We start from the raw sequence: 18,916 nt of genomic DNA, 5'->3' as shown, positions 1-18,916 counted from the left end.
TTTGTATTTGGAGTATTATGTTGGTAGCATGTTAATCTTATTGTGGCTTCAATATACAGTGGTATCTCGGGTTACATACGCTTCAGGTTACATACGCTTCAGGGTACAGAGTCTGCTAACCCAGAAATAGTACCTCGGGTTAAGAACTTTGCTTCAGGATGAGAACAGAAATCGTGCTCCAGCAGCGTAGCGGCAGCGGGAGGCCCCATTAGCTAAAGTTTTGCTTCAGGTTAAGAACAGTTTCAGGTTAAGAACGGACCTCCGGAACGAATTAAGTACGTAACCAGAGGTACCACTGTAATGTGGTTTTATACTATATATATATATACACACACACACACACACACATATATATATATATATATATATATATATATATATATATATGCTTTCGTAGATTTTCACGGGTACAGGAATGCAGGTTTTGGTGTCCTCGGGTGTCTTCCCGTGTAAAAGTTGGGGTGTCTAGGCGACGTTTCGACGAGGTCTCACTCGTCATCTTCAGGCTGGTGCTTTCGAAAGCACCAGCCTGAAGATGACGAGTGAGACCTCGTCGAAACGTCGCCTAGACACCCCAACTTTTACACGGGAAGACACCCGAGGACACCAAAACCTGCATATATATATATATATATATATATATATAGTACAACACCTAGAGAATTTATTTTATGAGGTGGCTCACAGATATAATATATAAATAATCAATTGCCTTTCTTTTCTTTTTTTAATGGATTTTCCCCAGCAGCTAGCTAACAAAACAAGTTTTCTTTTTCATATCTTTGCTTTACTGACATTTTTGTTATGAAAGATCTCACATCTCAAGCAATTTGTCCTACTTTGTCCATTAATGTAGCTAAATTTGTTTTTCGTTTTGCTTTCTTCTTCTGCCAGGCTGGGGTTGTTGTTGTTTTTGTTGCTACTCCATCATGTCATTGACTCGCTAATACATAAATAGATGAAGAGGCTTTTCGGATACAGTGCCAATGAGAAATTGCTCCTCAGTCTAATGGAAAGGGCCCGGGGAGCAGGACTCCCATTGAATAAACAGGTCAATTTGCGAAGTGCACCATCATTACCTCTCTATTTCTCTCTGCGGCAATTTGACACAGGAAAATGAGACAGGCTGGCTGTATGACAAGTCAACAAGAGGCATTCGAATTATGACAATGCACAGGGCTAAGGGCCACAAAAGGCAGACAAAAGACCCACTGTTTACTCCAACCAGGAAAAACAGGGCCTGTTGTTTTGTACCAACCTTCTCCTTCTCTCTCTAGGGTGGCCAGATAGCAAGGAGGACAGGGGCCATCTAACTAATGCAAGGATGGGGAACCTGTGGCTCTACAAACACTGTCGGACTACAATTCCCATCACCCTTGCCTGCTGGCCTTGCTATTTAGGGCTAATAGGAGTTTGAGAGTCAAATAATCTACGGAGGCCACAGTTCCCCATTTACAGCTTTCATCATCTGCCAGGTCCAGACACAACACAGCTAAGCCACAGTTCCACAAATGGGGAGCAAGGTTATTCTTCTATTGATCCCCAAAATCTCTCACTAGCAGCTGCAAGGACAGATTCTATTCAATGAGCTTTGTATTATAACCTCCTGCAGGATCTCCTATAAACAGGAGAGCTAAGGGGGGAAATCTCTCCCTGCATTTTTTATTTTTTTTACAGAACAAGTCAAACGCATCATCTTGCACTTTCGCAGCTTCAGAGTGAACTGTATTGGACCACACAGACCAATGGTTTGGGCTCAGGGAGGGCAAGAGAGGGTGGAAAATCTCAGGTTTGAGCCCCAGCATCTCTAGGTAGGGCTGGGAAAGGCAGCTGCCCAAAATCCTGCAAGCTTGTGCGACCCCTGAGCCAAGGAGATAAGTAGCTATACAACCTTTAGAAGACATCTGAAGGCAGCCCTGTACAGGGTAGTTGTAAAAAAATATTTAATGTTTTATTATGAAACTGCTCAGAGTGACTGGGGCAATCAAGTCAGATGGGTGGAGTATTATTATTATTATTATTATTATTATTGAATAGGGCATCCCTATTTTCATTGAAGAAATACTGGAGGGTATGCTACTGCCAGTTTTACTGAGCTGGGCAGATCAACGGCTTTTGATATACTCCAGATTCCCACATCTCAACTACAAGACAGCTCCTTCATATTCTCCAAAGCTAACCAGGTCATCCACTTCCACAAAGGCTGATGACTAATCCAAAAAACGTTTTAAGTGCAGCGTTCAAAACAGACACTAAATAAACGTTTACACTTAAGATGTCACGAGTGTGTATATTTTCATGGGCAACGAAACTGTATCTTCACTCCGCAGATACAAAAGTGGTTCATAGAAACTCCCATTAGGAAGATGCCATAATGAAATGCTGCTGTGGGGAATTATAATGGCAGCTAGACCTAGTCTCCTCTCATTGATTAAAAAAAAAAAGTTTAGGAGGGGCTTCAGGGCAGGCATTAGTGGTGGGCCTGCCAGGCAGCTAGGGTCTTAACAAGTGCCAAAATATTGCCAAGTGATACCCACAGCCTTGATCTGGGCCCCTCACATGCACCTAATTCTCTTGATTCTGCATCTGGCATCTTCACCATACAAATTTTGGCGAATACTGAAAACTCTTTACCCTGGTTCTTTGAAATATGACATGTGTGTTTTGAGAACCCAGCCTATTCCTGCGCCAGTAATCTGTTTTAACTTTTTGAATACTGGACTTTAATTTGTTGTAACCCAGCCTGGGACCTGCTGGTGAAAGGCAGGCAATAAATTTATTACTAAGAGTAATAGCAATACTTGAGGCCTGTATTTAGCCCTAGCCTTTATAACTAGGCCTCTAGGCTTACAACAGGGGCAGTGGGCATAGCCCCAAACACAAAGGCCAATGGTCAGAAACAATCCATCTAATTCAGTCCCTCATCATTTTCTTGGTCAACAAATGCATGCTGTTGTTTTAGGGAGCTGGGGGTGGTTTAGCACAGTGTTTCCCAACCTTGGGCCTCCAGCTGTTTTTGGACTACAATTCCCATCATCCCTGACCACTGGTCTTGCTAGCTAGGGATGATGGGAGTTGTAGGCCAAAAACATCTGGAGGCCCAAGGTTGGGAAACACTAGTTTAGCAGACCCTTATTCCCCGCCCAGAACTACAGTTTCCAAAAAATCCCTCTTCACAGGAACTCTGGGAACTGTAGCTCTGTGGAATCGGGGTCTCCTAACAAACTTAACACTTAACAAACTACAGCTCCCAGAATCCTTTGGGGGAAGCCATGTCATGTGTATTCAAAGCAGTATCATGATGCTTTAAAGATGTGGGATGAATGCAGCCTGTGTATCCGATTAATAAATCCATTAGGCAGACATATCTCACTGCTTGCTTTGGACTCAATGAATATTCACAGATACCAGAATCCCCCTTGAAGCTGAGCATGGTTCATAACAGGAACCTCAGTCCAAAAAAGAAAATTGTGCCCGGGGAAAGGGGGCTCTCATACAATGTCATTTGGATTCCAGAGCTCTGCAAACAGTTGCCATGCTGCTTGAAGCCGAACAGCAATACTGTAAGGAGCCTTTCTCAACCTGTGGGTCCCCAGATGTTGTTGGACTGCAACTCCCATCATCCCTAGCTAGCAAGGCCAGAGCTCAGGGATGATGGGGGTTGTAGTCCAACAACATCTGGGGATCCACAGGTTGAGAACCGCTGCAGTGTAAGGGATACTGCTAACATCTGGAAGCAACCCAGCTGCCAAGGAAGCTTCATTATTTAGGCAGAAATTCAGCAGACAAGAGACAATAGCTGCTGTACCTACTCAAAGCAAACAATTGGAAGGCTTGCAAGGTGGAGGGCTTGTGCGCAAAAACAAAGCCTCGAGGGTCCTTTGATGCCATGCTCATGTTATGAAATTCTTGACTTTTGCCTTCAAAGAATTCAGCCAAACAGAGCCCAGTGGATTTCCCACAAATACCCTCAACAAAGCCTTGGGTAAGAGCAGTCACTCTGAGTTGGCATTGTAGATTTTTAAAGAAATGCACCCAACTCGCCCCTAACTCAGTGATCCATTACATTGAACTTATAATCTAATAATAATAATAATAATAATAATAATATCACAATAGCAAAAGTACGTTGCATCTATCTAGTGTTATTCAGTCAATGACTTAACCAGAAAGAATACCATGATAGCATGTAAGCATTCCTGACTATGCCTGGAGGCAGGGAGTAAAAATACAGAGGTTTGCTCTAAAAACTGACAGTTTCCAGGTGGCTCACGAGAAGATGCTATCATACCATTCTTACACATTACCTCTTTGAGGAATTGCCTAATCTACTACCTCTCTACCCAGGTTTAAATCAGCAAAGGACTGCAATGGATTAGATTTCCAAAATATTAGGCACACTCTTTGATTTTTGTGGGTGAGCAAGATGCCCAAGAATGGCAATGAAGAATGAACAAGCTTAAGTCAGGGGGCAGAACAAAAAATGTTTCAAACTTCTCGGGGGCAGGGCTCCCTCTATCAACACGCACACACATGCTGCACATGGAAATCTCTTGTGAGAGCAATAGTCATGCAGCTGGGGTCCAAGAAAGCCAGGTTCCAAATTAGAATTGCAAACTTTGTTGCCAAAAACCTATTATTATTTCCACAGGCCATGTACAGAGTGTCCCCTAGGAAAGCAGCCAATATTGTTGGGTTTCTGTTTTTGATGGAGAGGGTTAAGCCTCCACCATCGGAGCACAATCAAGTTGTCATTATTTTTAAAACAACTGTTTCTTTTTCCAGAAAATAGTGAACTACTGAGAATGCTAAGCAAACCAATTAATTGTGTTTACATCTCCTGTGGTGGCAAACAGCCAGGAGGATGGAATTCTGGACTGCCTCCATAAGTCACCTTGAAGAATCTTTTTTTCTTCCCTTTTTAAAATTAAATAAATAAACAACGTTAGCAGAAACAGCAGCAACTACTCCACCAAAGGGGAGGGTGCTGATGTAGCTTCAGGGTCAGATCAGGTTTGTGCCCGGCTGAGGGAAGCTTGGGAATACTGTCTGCTATATTCTGAACAGTAGGCACGCTGTTTTAGAAGATTAAAAGAGGTCATAGTAACAGCATGCGATCTTCGTTTTGGTGGACGAGAGGTGTGTTTGTTACTAACAGCCCACATGAAAAGTAGACCATACAGAACCACCACACATGCCTGCAAGTACCCATGGAACATTTGCAGTGCAATAGCTCTGCCTTTATCTTGCAAATATCCCTTCACACAAGGCTGGTGGCCCTCAGGTGACAACAGAGAAATATCTGAGGGAAGGGACCCTGACAAGCCGTCTAGTCCAACTCTTTGCAATGCAGGAAATGCAAGAGGAGCTAGTGAAAAACAAGGAGGAGGCAAGCAAGAGGGCCCAATTCATGGCATTTTCATATTCTTCTTTTGAAGTCATTCTCAATGATTTCTTTGAAGAATTGGCCCACACAATGGACGTAAACAAGTCCATAATCTGTACATCACTTTGTGCACCACATTGATCAATGCAGAAGGTCCACTGGTTGCTGTCTGGCAACAAGAGTCCCAGATGTGTAGAAGAAGAAGAGTTTGGATTTGCTATCCCGCTTTATCACTACCCTAAGGAGTCTCAAAGCAGCTAACAATCTCCTTTCCCTTCCTCCCCCACAACAAACCCTCTCTGAGGTGAGTGGGGCTGAGAGACTTCAGAGAAGTGTGACTAGCCCAAGGTCACCCAGCAGCTGCATGTGGAGGAGCGGGGAAGCGAACCCGGTTCACCAGATTACGAGTCCACTGCTCTGAACCACCACACCACACTGGTAGAGCCATTACATTAATTTCTTGCTACTTATTTAATTCCATTTGCTATCCTGCAAGGAAGCTGTAATGTAATTTCTGTACGCAGCCTTGCAATGGTCACACACAAAAGGCAGTATAGTTTGAGTGAGTAATGAGAGTTGGCAAGGATTCATAATGGCCATCAGAGCTGAAGAGTTTTCCCGCTCCTGAAATGCAGATGAATCCTGTGCAACAGGTTGTTCTTATCAATCAGCACTCTGGAAAGCTATAACTCATCAAGCAGTGATTCTGTAATGCTACTTTCTGCCCAGCTTTCTTGCCTTCTCTTCCTCTGTCCATTGCTATTGTGAATGCCCAGGTTGCAGTCACCATATGAGACAGCTTACTGTAAAGAGATATATTTACTTTCTCCAGCTGCCCCTTCCTCACCTCCATTTCTCACCACTTCACTCTGCCAAACTCCTCCTTGACCTCTTAGTTCTCTTATCGCCCTGCCTCTCTTGATGATGTGATTGGCTAATCAGCTCTTATGTCACAGTGAGCCTGGGCAGCTGCCATTGGCTTAGCTGCTCTGATGTCACAGAAAGGAGGTGGTGAAGAGCAATCCGGCATTAGGCAGCGACGTGCTCGGAAGTTGGGAGGAATACTTGTTGAATTTGCACTCTTAATTCCCTAGATATGATGGGATTTCAGATGATAAGAAAAAAACTCTGCTTGATCAGACTAAATGCCAAGAAATCCAGCATCCTATTTCACACAGTGGTCAACCAAAAAGCTACAGTGATGAACAGAGACCTGAAAAAATGATTGCGAGTGACCGGTATACAATAATCATTCTAAGCAAACAGAACACTACCCACATAATGCTCTGCTGGATCAGACAGTAGTTAACTCTGCCCAAAACCCAAATCTTCCTGTTAAAACTCCAACGAGAGTTTCCATTGTTTTACAAGACCAGACCGTAAAAGAACAATCTGGCCTTTTTGCGATAAAAAAAAGTCAGAAAGATTGATTAAAGCGTTGTGTTGCTGAATGCTGATTATTCTTAACATGATGGCAGATGATCTGGGGGTGTGGTTTCTAATTTTATGAAGGCATTATCAGCCGTTCATCCTCTAAAATGCAGCATCAGAATCTGTTGCAAAGCAAGAGAAAACTCTTTCACCCAACAAAACGCAAAAGAGAAAGGGGCTGTTTTTAATCACAATTCTCCTTCCTGAATTCCATAAAGCGAGACACTCCTGTTGAAGAACAGGAGGCTCCTTGGGACAGCCAGGGAATGAGAGGGCACCAACAAATCAATAATAATAAGAATAATAATTTTATTATTTATACCCCACCCATCTGGCTGGGTCTCCCCAGCCACTCTGGGGGGCTCCCAAAAGAGGACTAAAAACAGAATAAAATTTCAAACATTAAACTTCCCTGTACAGGGCTGCCTTCAGATGTCTTCTAAAAGTCAAATTGTTGTTTATTTCCTTGGCATCTGATGGGAGGGCGTTCCACAGGGCGGGCACCACTACCGAGAAGGCCCTCTGCTTGCTTCCCTGTAGCTTCACTTCTCGCAGTGAGGAAACCACCAGAAGGCCCTCAGTGCTGGAACTCTGGGCAGAACGATGTGGGTGGAGATGCTCCTTCTATGTAGTCTTGGCAGCCACTCTCAGTCACCAATCTAGCTGTCAATTCTGGATTAGTTGCAGTATCCAGGTCACCTTCAAAGATAGCCCCACGTAGAACACATTGCAGTAGTCCAAGCAGGCGATAACTAGAGCATGCACCACTTTGGCGAGACAGTGTGCAGGCAGGTAGGGTCTCAGCCTGCCTACCAGATGAAGCTGCTGGTCAGTTGCCCTGGACACAGAACTGACCTGCATTTAGGACAGATGTGATTCCAAAATGACTCCCAGGCTGCGCACCTGGTCTTTCAGGGGCACAATTTCCCCATTCAGGACCACCACCACCATCATTTATTACCTATCCTTCATGCAATGGTCCCAGGGGCAGGTAACAACAATTAAAACACAATATTAAATCCTTCCTTAAGAAACCAGTATTTACTCGCATGAGTACCTCCAATAAATGAAAGGGACCATTTTGTTGACAAGAGTCCAGTCGTGCTGGATATTTAATGAAGAAATTTGGGTTGGGGATGGGCATTCATCCCAACCTGGCTGGCACATCAAGGTCTATAGAATCTGAGACTATCACTAGGTTCAGAAGCCCAAACCCAACAGAACACAACGTAATTGACAGACTACGTTCTTTGCCGTTTACGTGGGTTTTTTAATTTTTTTTAAAAAATTGTACACACACTTGAGTCTGCGTGGATAATTTGTGATATGCAGTTTTAAAAGGGAGATGTAAAAAAACCAAAACTCTCTGGACATTCCTGAGCTTCTGAGTTTGCTCCTCAGATGGCAAGCAAAAACTACAGAAATGTCACGGGGGGCAGAATCAGATCTTGGCAACTCAAGAAGACACCGGGGCCTTCTCGTGCTGATCTACAGCTGCACAATAAAATACTCCTGGCTTCTCACAAATTATGTATCGAAGCTGTCCGCTTGCAAAGCATCCTTTGTTCCAAAATAACATGCCAGTCCAAGGAATGCCTTATGCCTTTCATAAACACGCGGAACCTACACAAGAATTCCTTCAAAGCAGCCCACACAGTATTTTCAGTGCCAATTCCTACCAACCCTGACAGTAGGATGGTGCCACAGGATAGCACTGTCAGGCTAAGGCCCCACAAGAAGATGATATCACAGCCCTGTCAGATCAGGAAGGCTCAACAAAGACGTGAACAACTTGACTTGAGTACGTATGGAAACAGGTAAAAGAAAATACAGAGGTACCTCAGGTTAAGTACTTAATTCGTTCCAGAGGTCCGTTCTTAACCTGAAACTGTTCTTAACCTGAGGTACCACTTTAGCTAATGGGGTCTCCCACGCGATTTCTGTTCTCATCCTGAAGCAAAGTTCTTAACCTGAGGTACTATTTCTGGGTTAGCGGAGTCTGTAACCTGAAGCGTCTGTAACCCGAGGTACCACTGTACTTCCTTCGCACAGAGCAAGGTTAACTATGGAACTTGCTCCCATGGGAAACAGTGATGGCCACCAACTTGAATGGCTTAAAATAGGATTGCGCAAATTCATGGAGAAGAATATCAATGGCTACTAGTCACAAAGGCTATGTTCTGCTTCCAGCTGCAGGCAGCAGTGCTCCCAAATGCCGTTGCCGAAAACTACAGGAGGGGAGACTGCTCTTGTCCTCAGGATCTGCTTCTGGGTTTCCCGCAGACATCTGGTTGGCCACTGTGAGAACAGGAAGCTGGACTCGATGGGTCACTGGCCGGATCCAGCAAGTTCTCTTTATGGTCTCATGCATGCAAAAGTTGAGGGCTGTTACCTTCACACCCTGCTTGTAGACTTCCGAAAATATTTTGTCAGACGCAGTGGTCAAGCGGCTGAGGCCAGCCCCCACATAAGGAAAGTTTGCAACATTTGGGGCTTCTTGGTTAACAGCAAAATAAAAGAGGCAAATAGGAGAGGACAGAGAATCATGGAATCGCAGAGCTGGAAGGGACCCTGAGGGTCATCCAGTCCAACCCCCTGCAATGCAGGAACATGCAGCTGTCTTGAACCTGCAACCTTGGCCTTATCAGCACCATGCTCTAACCAACAGAACTATTGGGGACATGGTGGGGGCAGGTAAAAATATGCATGAAGTGAGTTTGCTTCATGACTGAGTGGAGATTTGAATCCTGACCACTAACCAAAGGTAAAAGTTAAAGGACCCCTGGATGGTGAAGTCCAGTCAAAGGTGACAATGGGGTTCCGGCGCTTTCAGGCAGAAGGAACCGGCATTTGTCCACAGACAGCTTTCCGAGTCATGTGGCCAGAATGACTAAACCACTTCTGGTGCAACGGAACACCATGACGGAACCAGAGAGCATGGAAATGCCATTTACCTTCCCGCCACAGTGGTACCTATTTATCTACTCGCACTGGTGTGCTTTCGAACTGCTAGGTTGGCAGGAGCTGGGACGGAGCAATGGGAGCTCACCCCGTCACAGGGATTCGAACTGCTGACCTTCTTATCAGCAAGCCCAAGAGGCTCATTATTTTGTTCCTACATACAAGGAACCCAAAGAAGTGTACATGTAGTTCCTAGGTGGTCACCCATCCAGACACTGACCAGACCCAGACCTGCTTAGCTTCAGCAAGGTGGTGGCTTCATGTTCCTTCAGACAATACCTTCAGTATCAGGGACAGTAAGTCCCTAATATCTGATGCTGGGGAACATGAGCAGGAAAGGGCAAGGACCTTGTGCTCGTGTCCTGCTTTTGGGCTTTCCACATGCCTCTGACTGATCACTGGGAGAACTGGGTACTGGACTGAACGGCCCTTTGGTCCTGTTCCAGCTGGGTTCTTCTTATGCGCTTCAGGAGACCCTGCTAAGGACACTCAGTGAGTTCAAGGACAAGGTGAGATGTGCAATCTAAGCGCACTTTGCATTATGAGACTTACTTCCACACCAGCATACATAACACTATAGTGTTAAAGCAGAGATGCTCTCGGTTTAGTTCCTTCAGCCACTATGTTACACCTGCTCCTTAATCCTAACTGAAGTGAGGAGTTACTTAGGGGTGTGGGGAGGGAACTTTGCATATTGGCTTAGCGGCAGCTTCACTTGCTCCAGGTCACAACTCCTTGGATTAAAAGAAGATTGCACTACCGTCACTACTGGGTAGAATATGTCTCTCAAAACCATAGAATCATCAGGAACCTGAGTGGGAACAGTGTTCATGCCTTGCTTGTAGACTGCCCATCAGCATCTGACTGGTCACTTTAAGAACAGGATCACTGGACAAGATGACCTCTGGACTGAGCCAGCAAGACTCTTCTTGCATTCTTATGACAATTCTAATAAGCAGCTTGGTGGGCTAGACAGATCTCTGAGGGTCTTGACATAGGATTCTAAAGGCCCACCTAATCCTGCTTCCTAACCAGACAAGTCTAGGAAATCCAGAGGAGGCTATGAAGGCAATGAAGACTGTTGCCCATCTCTTACCTCCTGGTGGTATAACTGCTCTTGAACATGGAGGTTCTAAGTAGCTATTAGGGTTCCTTGGATTAGATCCAACATTAATCATGCTCCAAGCAGACCCATTAAAATTAATGGCCTTAACTTGCTTGGGCCCATTCATTTCAACGGGTCTACTCTTGAGTATGACTAACACTGGAATACAACCCTATATATAGTAAGTCTGGGGGACTTTTAGCCCTTCCAAGTGCCGTGGAATTACAACTCCCATCTTCCTCAGCCAACAAAACCACGCTTGCCAAGGATGATGGGAATTGTAGTTCAGCAACATTGAGAGACCCCAAAGTTCCCTACATCTGCTATGCAGTTATCATGGCTAGCAGCCAGTCACAGACCTCTTTCCCCCAAAATTTGTCTGATCTCCTGTTAAATACCTGAAGACGGTGGTTTTGATACATTCATTAGAATTTGGGTGAAGACTTGCTTTGTTTTACCCAAACATTCAGATTCATTAAGTTTTCCATTTCACAACCGGCGTGGAGCAGGTGTTACACAGCAAGGAAGGACGCCGCCCTTATGTTGCCAGGACTACATCTCCCATCATCCTTGACAACTGGCCATGCTGACTTTGGCTGATGGGAGCTGCAATCCAACAACATCCTGAGGACCACAGGTGGGCCACTCCTGCTCTATCATACTCTTTGATGGGCTTCACACTTAGCTGGGACCAACTCCCATTGAACCCAGCAGGGCTGACCTCACAGCAGATATTGCAACAGGACTGTGCTGTTAGTGGTCTTCCTCCTGCCCCACTCCCCCAAATGCCCTGACCTGCCCTTGCAAGGAAACACACAGTCATTTTGGTTGCAACTTCTGCAGCTCTATGGAAGTAAGACTTGCCAAGGAAAACTGTTCCCAGTGGATCCTGCCTTTTGGATGCAAACTTGACACTATGTCCCCTAGAGTAGGCCCACTGAAATTAGAGCACTTCTCCTGAGGGGGTGTGTATCTGTGCAGTAACTCAGGAGGAACTTTCAAAGGGCCCCTGCAATTTTATTTTTTTGGAAGAAAAAAAAAAAGCATAGCAACTATGCAGTCTTTGTTTAAATGGAGCAGCTCCACTATTAACAACACAAGCAGCGACATGCCAGATTCCTGACTCAGGATACAAGGTTGGTAGAGACTTCCCTTGCCTTTAAAAGAATAAATAAATAAATATGCCATTTTTTTCCTCCCCTTTCATATTTTTTTTGCAAAATAAACAAAGCAATCACTCCCGGCATAGTACATAATCGTGAAATCTGCTTGGACCCGACAGTGACAACTGTGAGAGATCAGATTTAATAGCAGGATGGGTCTGTTGCAGTTCAGAAATATTAGCAAATTGCACGTTTGCCCTTCGAAGCATTTGTAGATCTAATGATGCAGAAAATAACCTTGGGCTATTTAATAAAGAATAAAAATGTGAATGCTAATTGTTTGGAAGCTCAATGGAGCAGGCTTTCTGTTTCAAGTCAAAAGGAAGGAGTTTATTTTTCCTTTCACTGGAGAAGAAGAAGAAAGCAGCCACCACCATCTTGTAGAGACATGACTTCATTCATAAACACGACTTGGAATATTTTTTTACAAATGAACCCAAGGCAATAGATCTTGAAGATAACAACACAGTGGCATGAATTAGAGGCAATGTGGTGGGAGTTCTTCCTGGCTAAGGAAATTATCTTGAACATATAAAAGTCACAGCCACCTACAATACTGCTGGATTGTGGGGAGGTTTAAATTATGAGGCTATATTGAAGCTGCACTGCTGATCATGCAAAGCGTAGAGTTCTGACACACAGGTATAATATCTTGCAAGAGAAGGCCAGTTGGGAACTCTACACACAAATAAATACCCCATTTTTACATTAGGAAAGAGCCACCACGTCCACAGGATCCCCTATCGAAGTTTGCCTGTGGCACCTGAAATTCCATGGTTCACCCAGACCCATTCATCACTTGATGACTGTAACATCAGCTAACACGGCAGACAGAATTTCCGTATTGACTCAATCCAAACACAATACTTTTGGGTGGAACTTCACACATTAAGCCAGCAGCCCTCAGGTAATCTTCTGCATGCCTACTCACAGGTAGGCCTCCCTACAATGGGGCTTACTTCCAGGAAAGGATTGCCTGCTGAAGGGAGGAAAATCACGTGATGGTAAAAGCATGGGTGAATCAACACTAAATCTGTCCAATCAAAAGTAGGGGAACATTTTGATTTTATAGATGGGCAGAATGCTTGCATCCAACTAAGTCCTACTCTGAGTTGCACCACTGAAATCAGTGGGCCAACGAGAACTGTGTTGATTAATTTTAACAGGTCTATTCTGATTACAGATAGGTAGCCGTGTTGGTCTGCCATAGTCAAAACAAAAAAAATTCCTTCCAGTAGCACCTTAAAGACCAACTAAGTTGGTCTTTAAGGTGCTACTGGAAGGTCTATTCTGAGTGGGACAAACATTGGGTGCAACCATGTGAGTTCAAAGTCCAACTTAGTTAGGCCTTAGCTGTCATCCTCATTAACAAAACAAAACAAAAACCTGCACAACACAAACTAAGATTACTGCACATGTGAACCCAATAAAGAGTATAAAGTACATTTTCCACATTTTGTGCCATATAAATGAAAAGTCACAGTAGAATTTCACAATTCTTGCTTTGAAGAAAGGCAAGGCACAAATGCCAAAAAATAAAAACAACTACAGCAGCAGAAGTTCTCTGCTCATGTAGACCACCGAAAGCAGGAGTTCCGTCACTGGATGTCAAACACAATCACAGCCGCACAACCAACAATTCAAAAGCATGAGCACAACTGATCTGGTCAGACACGCAAGCGCTGCTAGCCATAATGGCAAAGCAGGGGGCCAAGCTCCAAAGGCTCTGGACTGCAGAATTCAGGCTGCCTGGGGAGCAGCCTTCTGGGGAAGGCGACTGCTTCAAACCCTGTTTGTAGAAGCACCCAGGAAAAGGCCAATAAACCAAGCCAGACCACTCCTTCCTTCAATCCAGCAAGGTTGCCATGTTTTTAAGATGCATCCCCTATACACACAGACGTGCAGGAACTCAAAATACAACGCTGGGCCGGGCTGGAAGCAGTGACTCTCTGTCCTGAGGCCGAAATGTTCCCGCGGCTCGGGAAAAATGCCTGACTCAGCCTGCATCCCTGAAAGCTGACCTTTGGGTTCCATCTGCCTGCCCAAAGCAGGAGCGAATTTAAGAGTGGACAGAAGACATTTGGAAAGCATCGGTCCCATGTGCAGAGCCGCCGGTGACTCCCCACAGAGATTTTTAAGGAAAACGCATCACTCCCCAAAGCAGTATCTCTCTCTTTTTCTCTTTGACCGTTTCGTAAGATGACATGGATTTAACTGGCAATTCGTTTATCATCTCAAAAAAGCAGAAAGTAAGGGGGAAAAGCATGGAAATAATTTACCTACGGAGTCAATCTCCAGGAGGCGCTGCAGGTCACGGATGCTGTGGATCTCGCTGTGAGCCAGCCTTTCAATCACCTCTTGAGGGATCTCAGCTTCCTTAAAAAAAGAAGACAGACAGACAGACACAGGCTGATCGCTCTCTCTTCTCACTCCAAAAACACTTTCGGAGTACAGCCTGTAGGGTTGCGTCTTGTGGCTACTCTAGCCTCTTCACCTGCTCTCTAATCTACTCTCCCCCCTTCCTCCAACTGCTAAAAGGCAATTTAAATCATCATGATCATCATTTTGAAGCCGCATCCAGCATTGCACCAAGCAACACAAATCCTTGCCATGAAACTCTGCTGCTATCTGGCAGGTGCCTACATTTTGCCTGCATTCGCCAGGAGGTTGGAAACTGTTTGGGGCCCCACCTGATTGTGAGGAGGGGGTCAGAAAGACTGTGTTTCTCACCCAGGGAATTTTGCTGCCTTGATTTCGGAGGAAGTCCAGCAAGTTTGAAAGGCAAAAAAAAAGGGGGGGGAAACACTGGTTGGTTGGTTTTTGACTCACATCCCAAGCACACTTCATTGGAAGTAAATCCTATTGAATTCTGCAGGAATTAGTAACCGTATACAGGTACAGGCTGCTCAGCTGCCATTTCACGCACACTTACTTGGGAGTAAGTCCTGTGCAAAATGAATAGAACTGATTCCTGAGTAACCCTGTTTAGGATTGGGCTGTTGGGGAAGGGAGAAGGGCACCATCGTTAAAAAAAACCCCACGGCATGAGATAGATCAAGTTTAAAGGCAGCACAGCTCAGTAACCCAGCCAACTTCTGGGAGCCTTTCCGAGAAGGCAATCCTATGAGCTCTCCCTGGGGAGTAAGTCCTCTTGAACTCAGACAGGGCTTTGCAAACATGCATTGGATCAGACCAGGAAGGACTTTCCTCCTCCCCCTCCTCCTACGTATGTACTTGAAAATCGCCTCTCTTTCTTAATTACACACACTCGGTTTGCAGTGTAAGAGATATTTATCCATGCATTTCTTTTCAGCAGCAGGAAAGTTAGCACAGTAATAAAGTTTTAGGTTGGCATTGGTGTCAGCTTAGTACTTAACTCCCCCTCACTTAAAAAAAAATATATCTGTCTGGTTGGGAATGCGAAGGAAGGGGGAGACAGAGAGAGACAGAGGGAGGGGGAGATTATAGATCCAGAACTAATACGATCCTACAGGTTTCCCACGTCGGAAGACTGCAAAAAAGCTGCTTTGGGAGCTATAATTTTACACATCACAGTGTTTACAAGCAAGGTCAATCCAGTGTACCTTTAAAAAGAGATGTTCTTCCTTATAAGTCATTTAATTCCCACATCTCTTTCCCCCAGAAATGGCCACCTGTAATAATCCTCAAAATTGGAAGAGGAGAGGAGAGGGAGAGATTTTATCAAATCCAAAACTACGCCCGTGAAAATCCAAAATATGCCCATAAAGAGCAATAAGCAGGCTTAGAGGGAACTCGTCCTTTTCCCCCAAATAAATCCGGAATCCTAAACAGTGCACCTACTTTGGTCAGGGCAGGTGGACCCACTGAACTCAGTGGGATACGCTTCCAAGTAAACACGCTATGATTTTATCTCTTCTGACCTTATAAAGTGAATTCCTAAGGTGGATGGCGCCGCTCCCTCCGGAATGCCAAAGCAAGGCTCTGCTACATCAATTAGAAACCCACTAGCCTAATTGCTTCATTATTATTCTATTTTAGCAGATTCATGCTAGCTTCTCATTAACAGGAAACCGCGCTATTAAAATCCCTCTTCCCAACTCGCCTCTCCACCCCGCTCGCCAGGCGGCACTCGCGCCGACCCAGGGCGCCGTTTGCAAACCGTTCCAGGGGACTTGCAACTCGCGTTCGAACGCTCGCACGTTTTACACGCGTGTAAGGGCACACACAGCAAGCAGTGCAACCTCCCGCCTCCATGCCAGCCCCGGGGAAACCAGCGTGCTGCACGATCTTAATTCGGATCGCAGCCATGCATTTTAACGTGACAAGCGGCTCTCCACCACCACTACCACCACTCCCTCACTACTTGATCTTTTGCAAGATTTTAGAAGCGAGTCTCTCTCTCTCTCTCTCTCTCTCTCTCTCCTTTTCCCCTCCCTCCTTCATCTAGGGCGAAGCTAAAGCCATCCATGGTATTGCAAACATAGGTCTTCCGACTTGGGCTTGGGGGGGGGGCGGTTTGGAGAGATCAGCCTCTCTCATGCAAAACATTAAGAAGCAAAGGGGAAGAAGGAAGAATTACACTTGTCATGCAAAACTATAGAAATAGTTCAGGCTTAAGGAAAATAAAATAAAGACAGGGATGTTGAGCCTGCTACTGCCGCCGCCGCCGCCCGGATCTCTCTCCCCCCCCCCCACCTCCAAACCCCCGATTTCCAACGGCGAAGCACCTACCTCCGCCAGCACGAGGGCCAGGTAGCACAAGCCTATGAGCCAAAATCCTGCCCAGGTCCTCATCGCGGTCTCATGCACTGTAGCCAGGAATACAATTCAACGGGGCTGCGAAGGAGGAGCACCAGCCCGCCTCCCTGGGCTGGGAAAATAACAACCATCCCTCAGAGGGATCGCCACACCGGTGTGGAGTTCTCTCCGGCTTGGGCGCTGATCGGGGTGGCGGCGGGGAGGATGGGGGGGGGCTGCTCTCTTTGGATTTATTGATTTCACAGAGGATCGATCGGGGTCTCCTTTTGCGCGCGGGTGTTTCTCTCCTCGGGTAGAGGCGCCACGGGGAGAAGGAAGGAAGAAGAGGCTTACAAGGGGGTGGCGGTTCTTGGTTTCCCCCCACCACCCCACCCCGCTTCGCTCTCCCAAAAATAAAAAACGCGGGTGGTGGTGGGGGAAAAGGGGGCTTTGCAGCTGATCGCTGTCGCTCCTCTCGCTCGCTCGCTTCTCCTGCGCGTTGCCTCCCTTGGCTTTCGCAGGACTAAACCAGCCGGTACTTCTGCATATTTGCTTAGATCGCAGCGAAGTGAAACCCTAGCAGGCCGCCGAAACGCCCATCACCTGTGTCTGGAGACAGCTCGCCCCCTTCCAGACATGCGGAGAGTTACCAGTCCCTCCTTCTCAATCGCTCTTCCTCTCTCTCCACCCCCCCACCGCTCACCCCAACCCGCTTTCTAAATACCCACCCACCCCGCAGCGAGATGGGAAAAGGAGAGAGGGGAGAGATCGCTAGCTGATCTTTTGCAAATGCACCCTTCTCTGCAAGGCGCATCCACGCCCCTTTGATAATATTAGATTCGCATGTATATACTGTACTTCTGTTGGAGAGCGGGAGGAGGGGTGGGGGGGGAGAGAAATAATAAAGGATCAACGTCCTTTCTGCAAGTGTGCACCCTTCTTCCGCGAAGGAAACAGGAATCTTCTTGTTCGTTTGCTTTTTCGGGGGGAGAGGAAGGGGAAAAGACCAAAATATTAAAAGGACCGGAAGATTTGCTAGAGGAAACGGAGCCACTTTGGGCACGGATTCTTTGCAAAAAAAAAATATAGAATAGTCACTGTGGTTTTTAATTTAAAAAGCAAAAAATCCAGCAAGGTTGATCAGGCGGAGACATGAGGGCGCACGGACTCCGGCGTCCCTTTTTGGAGTCTCCAAAATGTTCCCCAGACGGCGCGGTGCGGAGTCCCGTCCCTGCCCAGGCACCAGCTCATTCTCTTTCCCCCCGCCCCAACCTCCGCCCTACACCGTGGTCGGCTCCCGGCAGGCGGCCCTAGACTTGTGTAGGTCTGCCGCTTCCGAGCCGAGAGGGAGAGTCTAGGGCGCCCGGCGTACCGCACTGCCAGCGCCGAGCTGCACCACGCCGCACCGGCGTCCGCGCCACCTCGCGCCCCCCACCCCCAAATATATATAAAAATAAAAGAGGCGGAGGTGGAAGGAGCAAAGGGATTGGAGATCGGAGCCCGAGGGCTGGGCGGGAAGAGGGCGATCTTCTGGCAAGCGCCCCGCAACTCTCCGGCATTGCTTTATATCAATGGTCTGGGAGGGGGGGGTCCCTTTTTCGCCTCCTTGCCGCCGCCTCCAGCGCTGCCTTGTCACCTCGCCCCGGGTTTCTCTGCGGCACTGGGGAGGGAGGAGGAAGGGAAGGAGAGAGGGGGAAGGAGGGATCAACAGCCGACGAGGCTTCTGCGCAGATCCCCCGTTGTAACCTTAAGGAATCCACCTTGTACTTTATTTATAAGGCGAAAGGGAATCGCCATGATTAAGCAAAAGCACGCCCTCTGCCTCCCAGCAGCCGGGTTCAGGGGCGAGGATTGTATGGGAGCATGCATAGAAACAGATACAGAGATCTAGATATATATATACACACACACACACTTACATTACATATAATTATGTACTCAAACGTACTTGAATTGCTTTTAGCTGCAAAGGAGAGGAAAGGGTTGCTCTCCTCATTTTAGTCTTGACTGCAAAACAGCCCAGACCTTACACGTGTCTCTGTGCCAAAGGGGATCCCACTGAGCTCAATGGGACTGACTGCCAGATAAACAGGGAGGAGGAGTTCAGCCTTTAAAGATCGCATTTCCACGTTGGTCTCACCAAGTCAGAAG

General features: G+C 46.3%; 1 protein-coding gene across 2 annotated transcripts in view; it reads right to left on the bottom strand.

Moving 5' to 3' along the window:
* PDGFA (platelet derived growth factor subunit A) overlaps positions 1 to 18,552 on the bottom strand; it is a 64,980-nt gene extending 46,428 nt beyond the window's left edge. The window contains exons 1-2 of one of the 2 annotated variants that reach the window (XM_083711868.1): positions 16,760 to 18,552; positions 14,326 to 14,422 (exon numbers count right to left, since the gene is read on the bottom strand). In XM_083711868.1, coding sequence (XP_083567994.1) covers positions 14,326 to 14,422; positions 16,760 to 16,822 — 160 coding nt within the window. In that variant the 5' untranslated portion in view covers positions 16,823 to 18,552. The remainder of the gene's footprint in view (positions 1 to 14,325; positions 14,423 to 16,759) is intronic. The other variant, XM_083711867.1, reaches the window with a different exon arrangement.
* Between the last annotated feature and the right edge of the window lie 364 nt (positions 18,553 to 18,916).

Source organism: Podarcis gaigeae, assembly GCF_964106915.1.
Source record: "Podarcis gaigeae genome assembly, chromosome: 14".
Taxonomy (NCBI): Eukaryota; Metazoa; Chordata; class Lepidosauria; order Squamata; family Lacertidae; genus Podarcis; species Podarcis gaigeae.
This window is presented reverse-complemented; position numbering and strand designations above follow the sequence as displayed.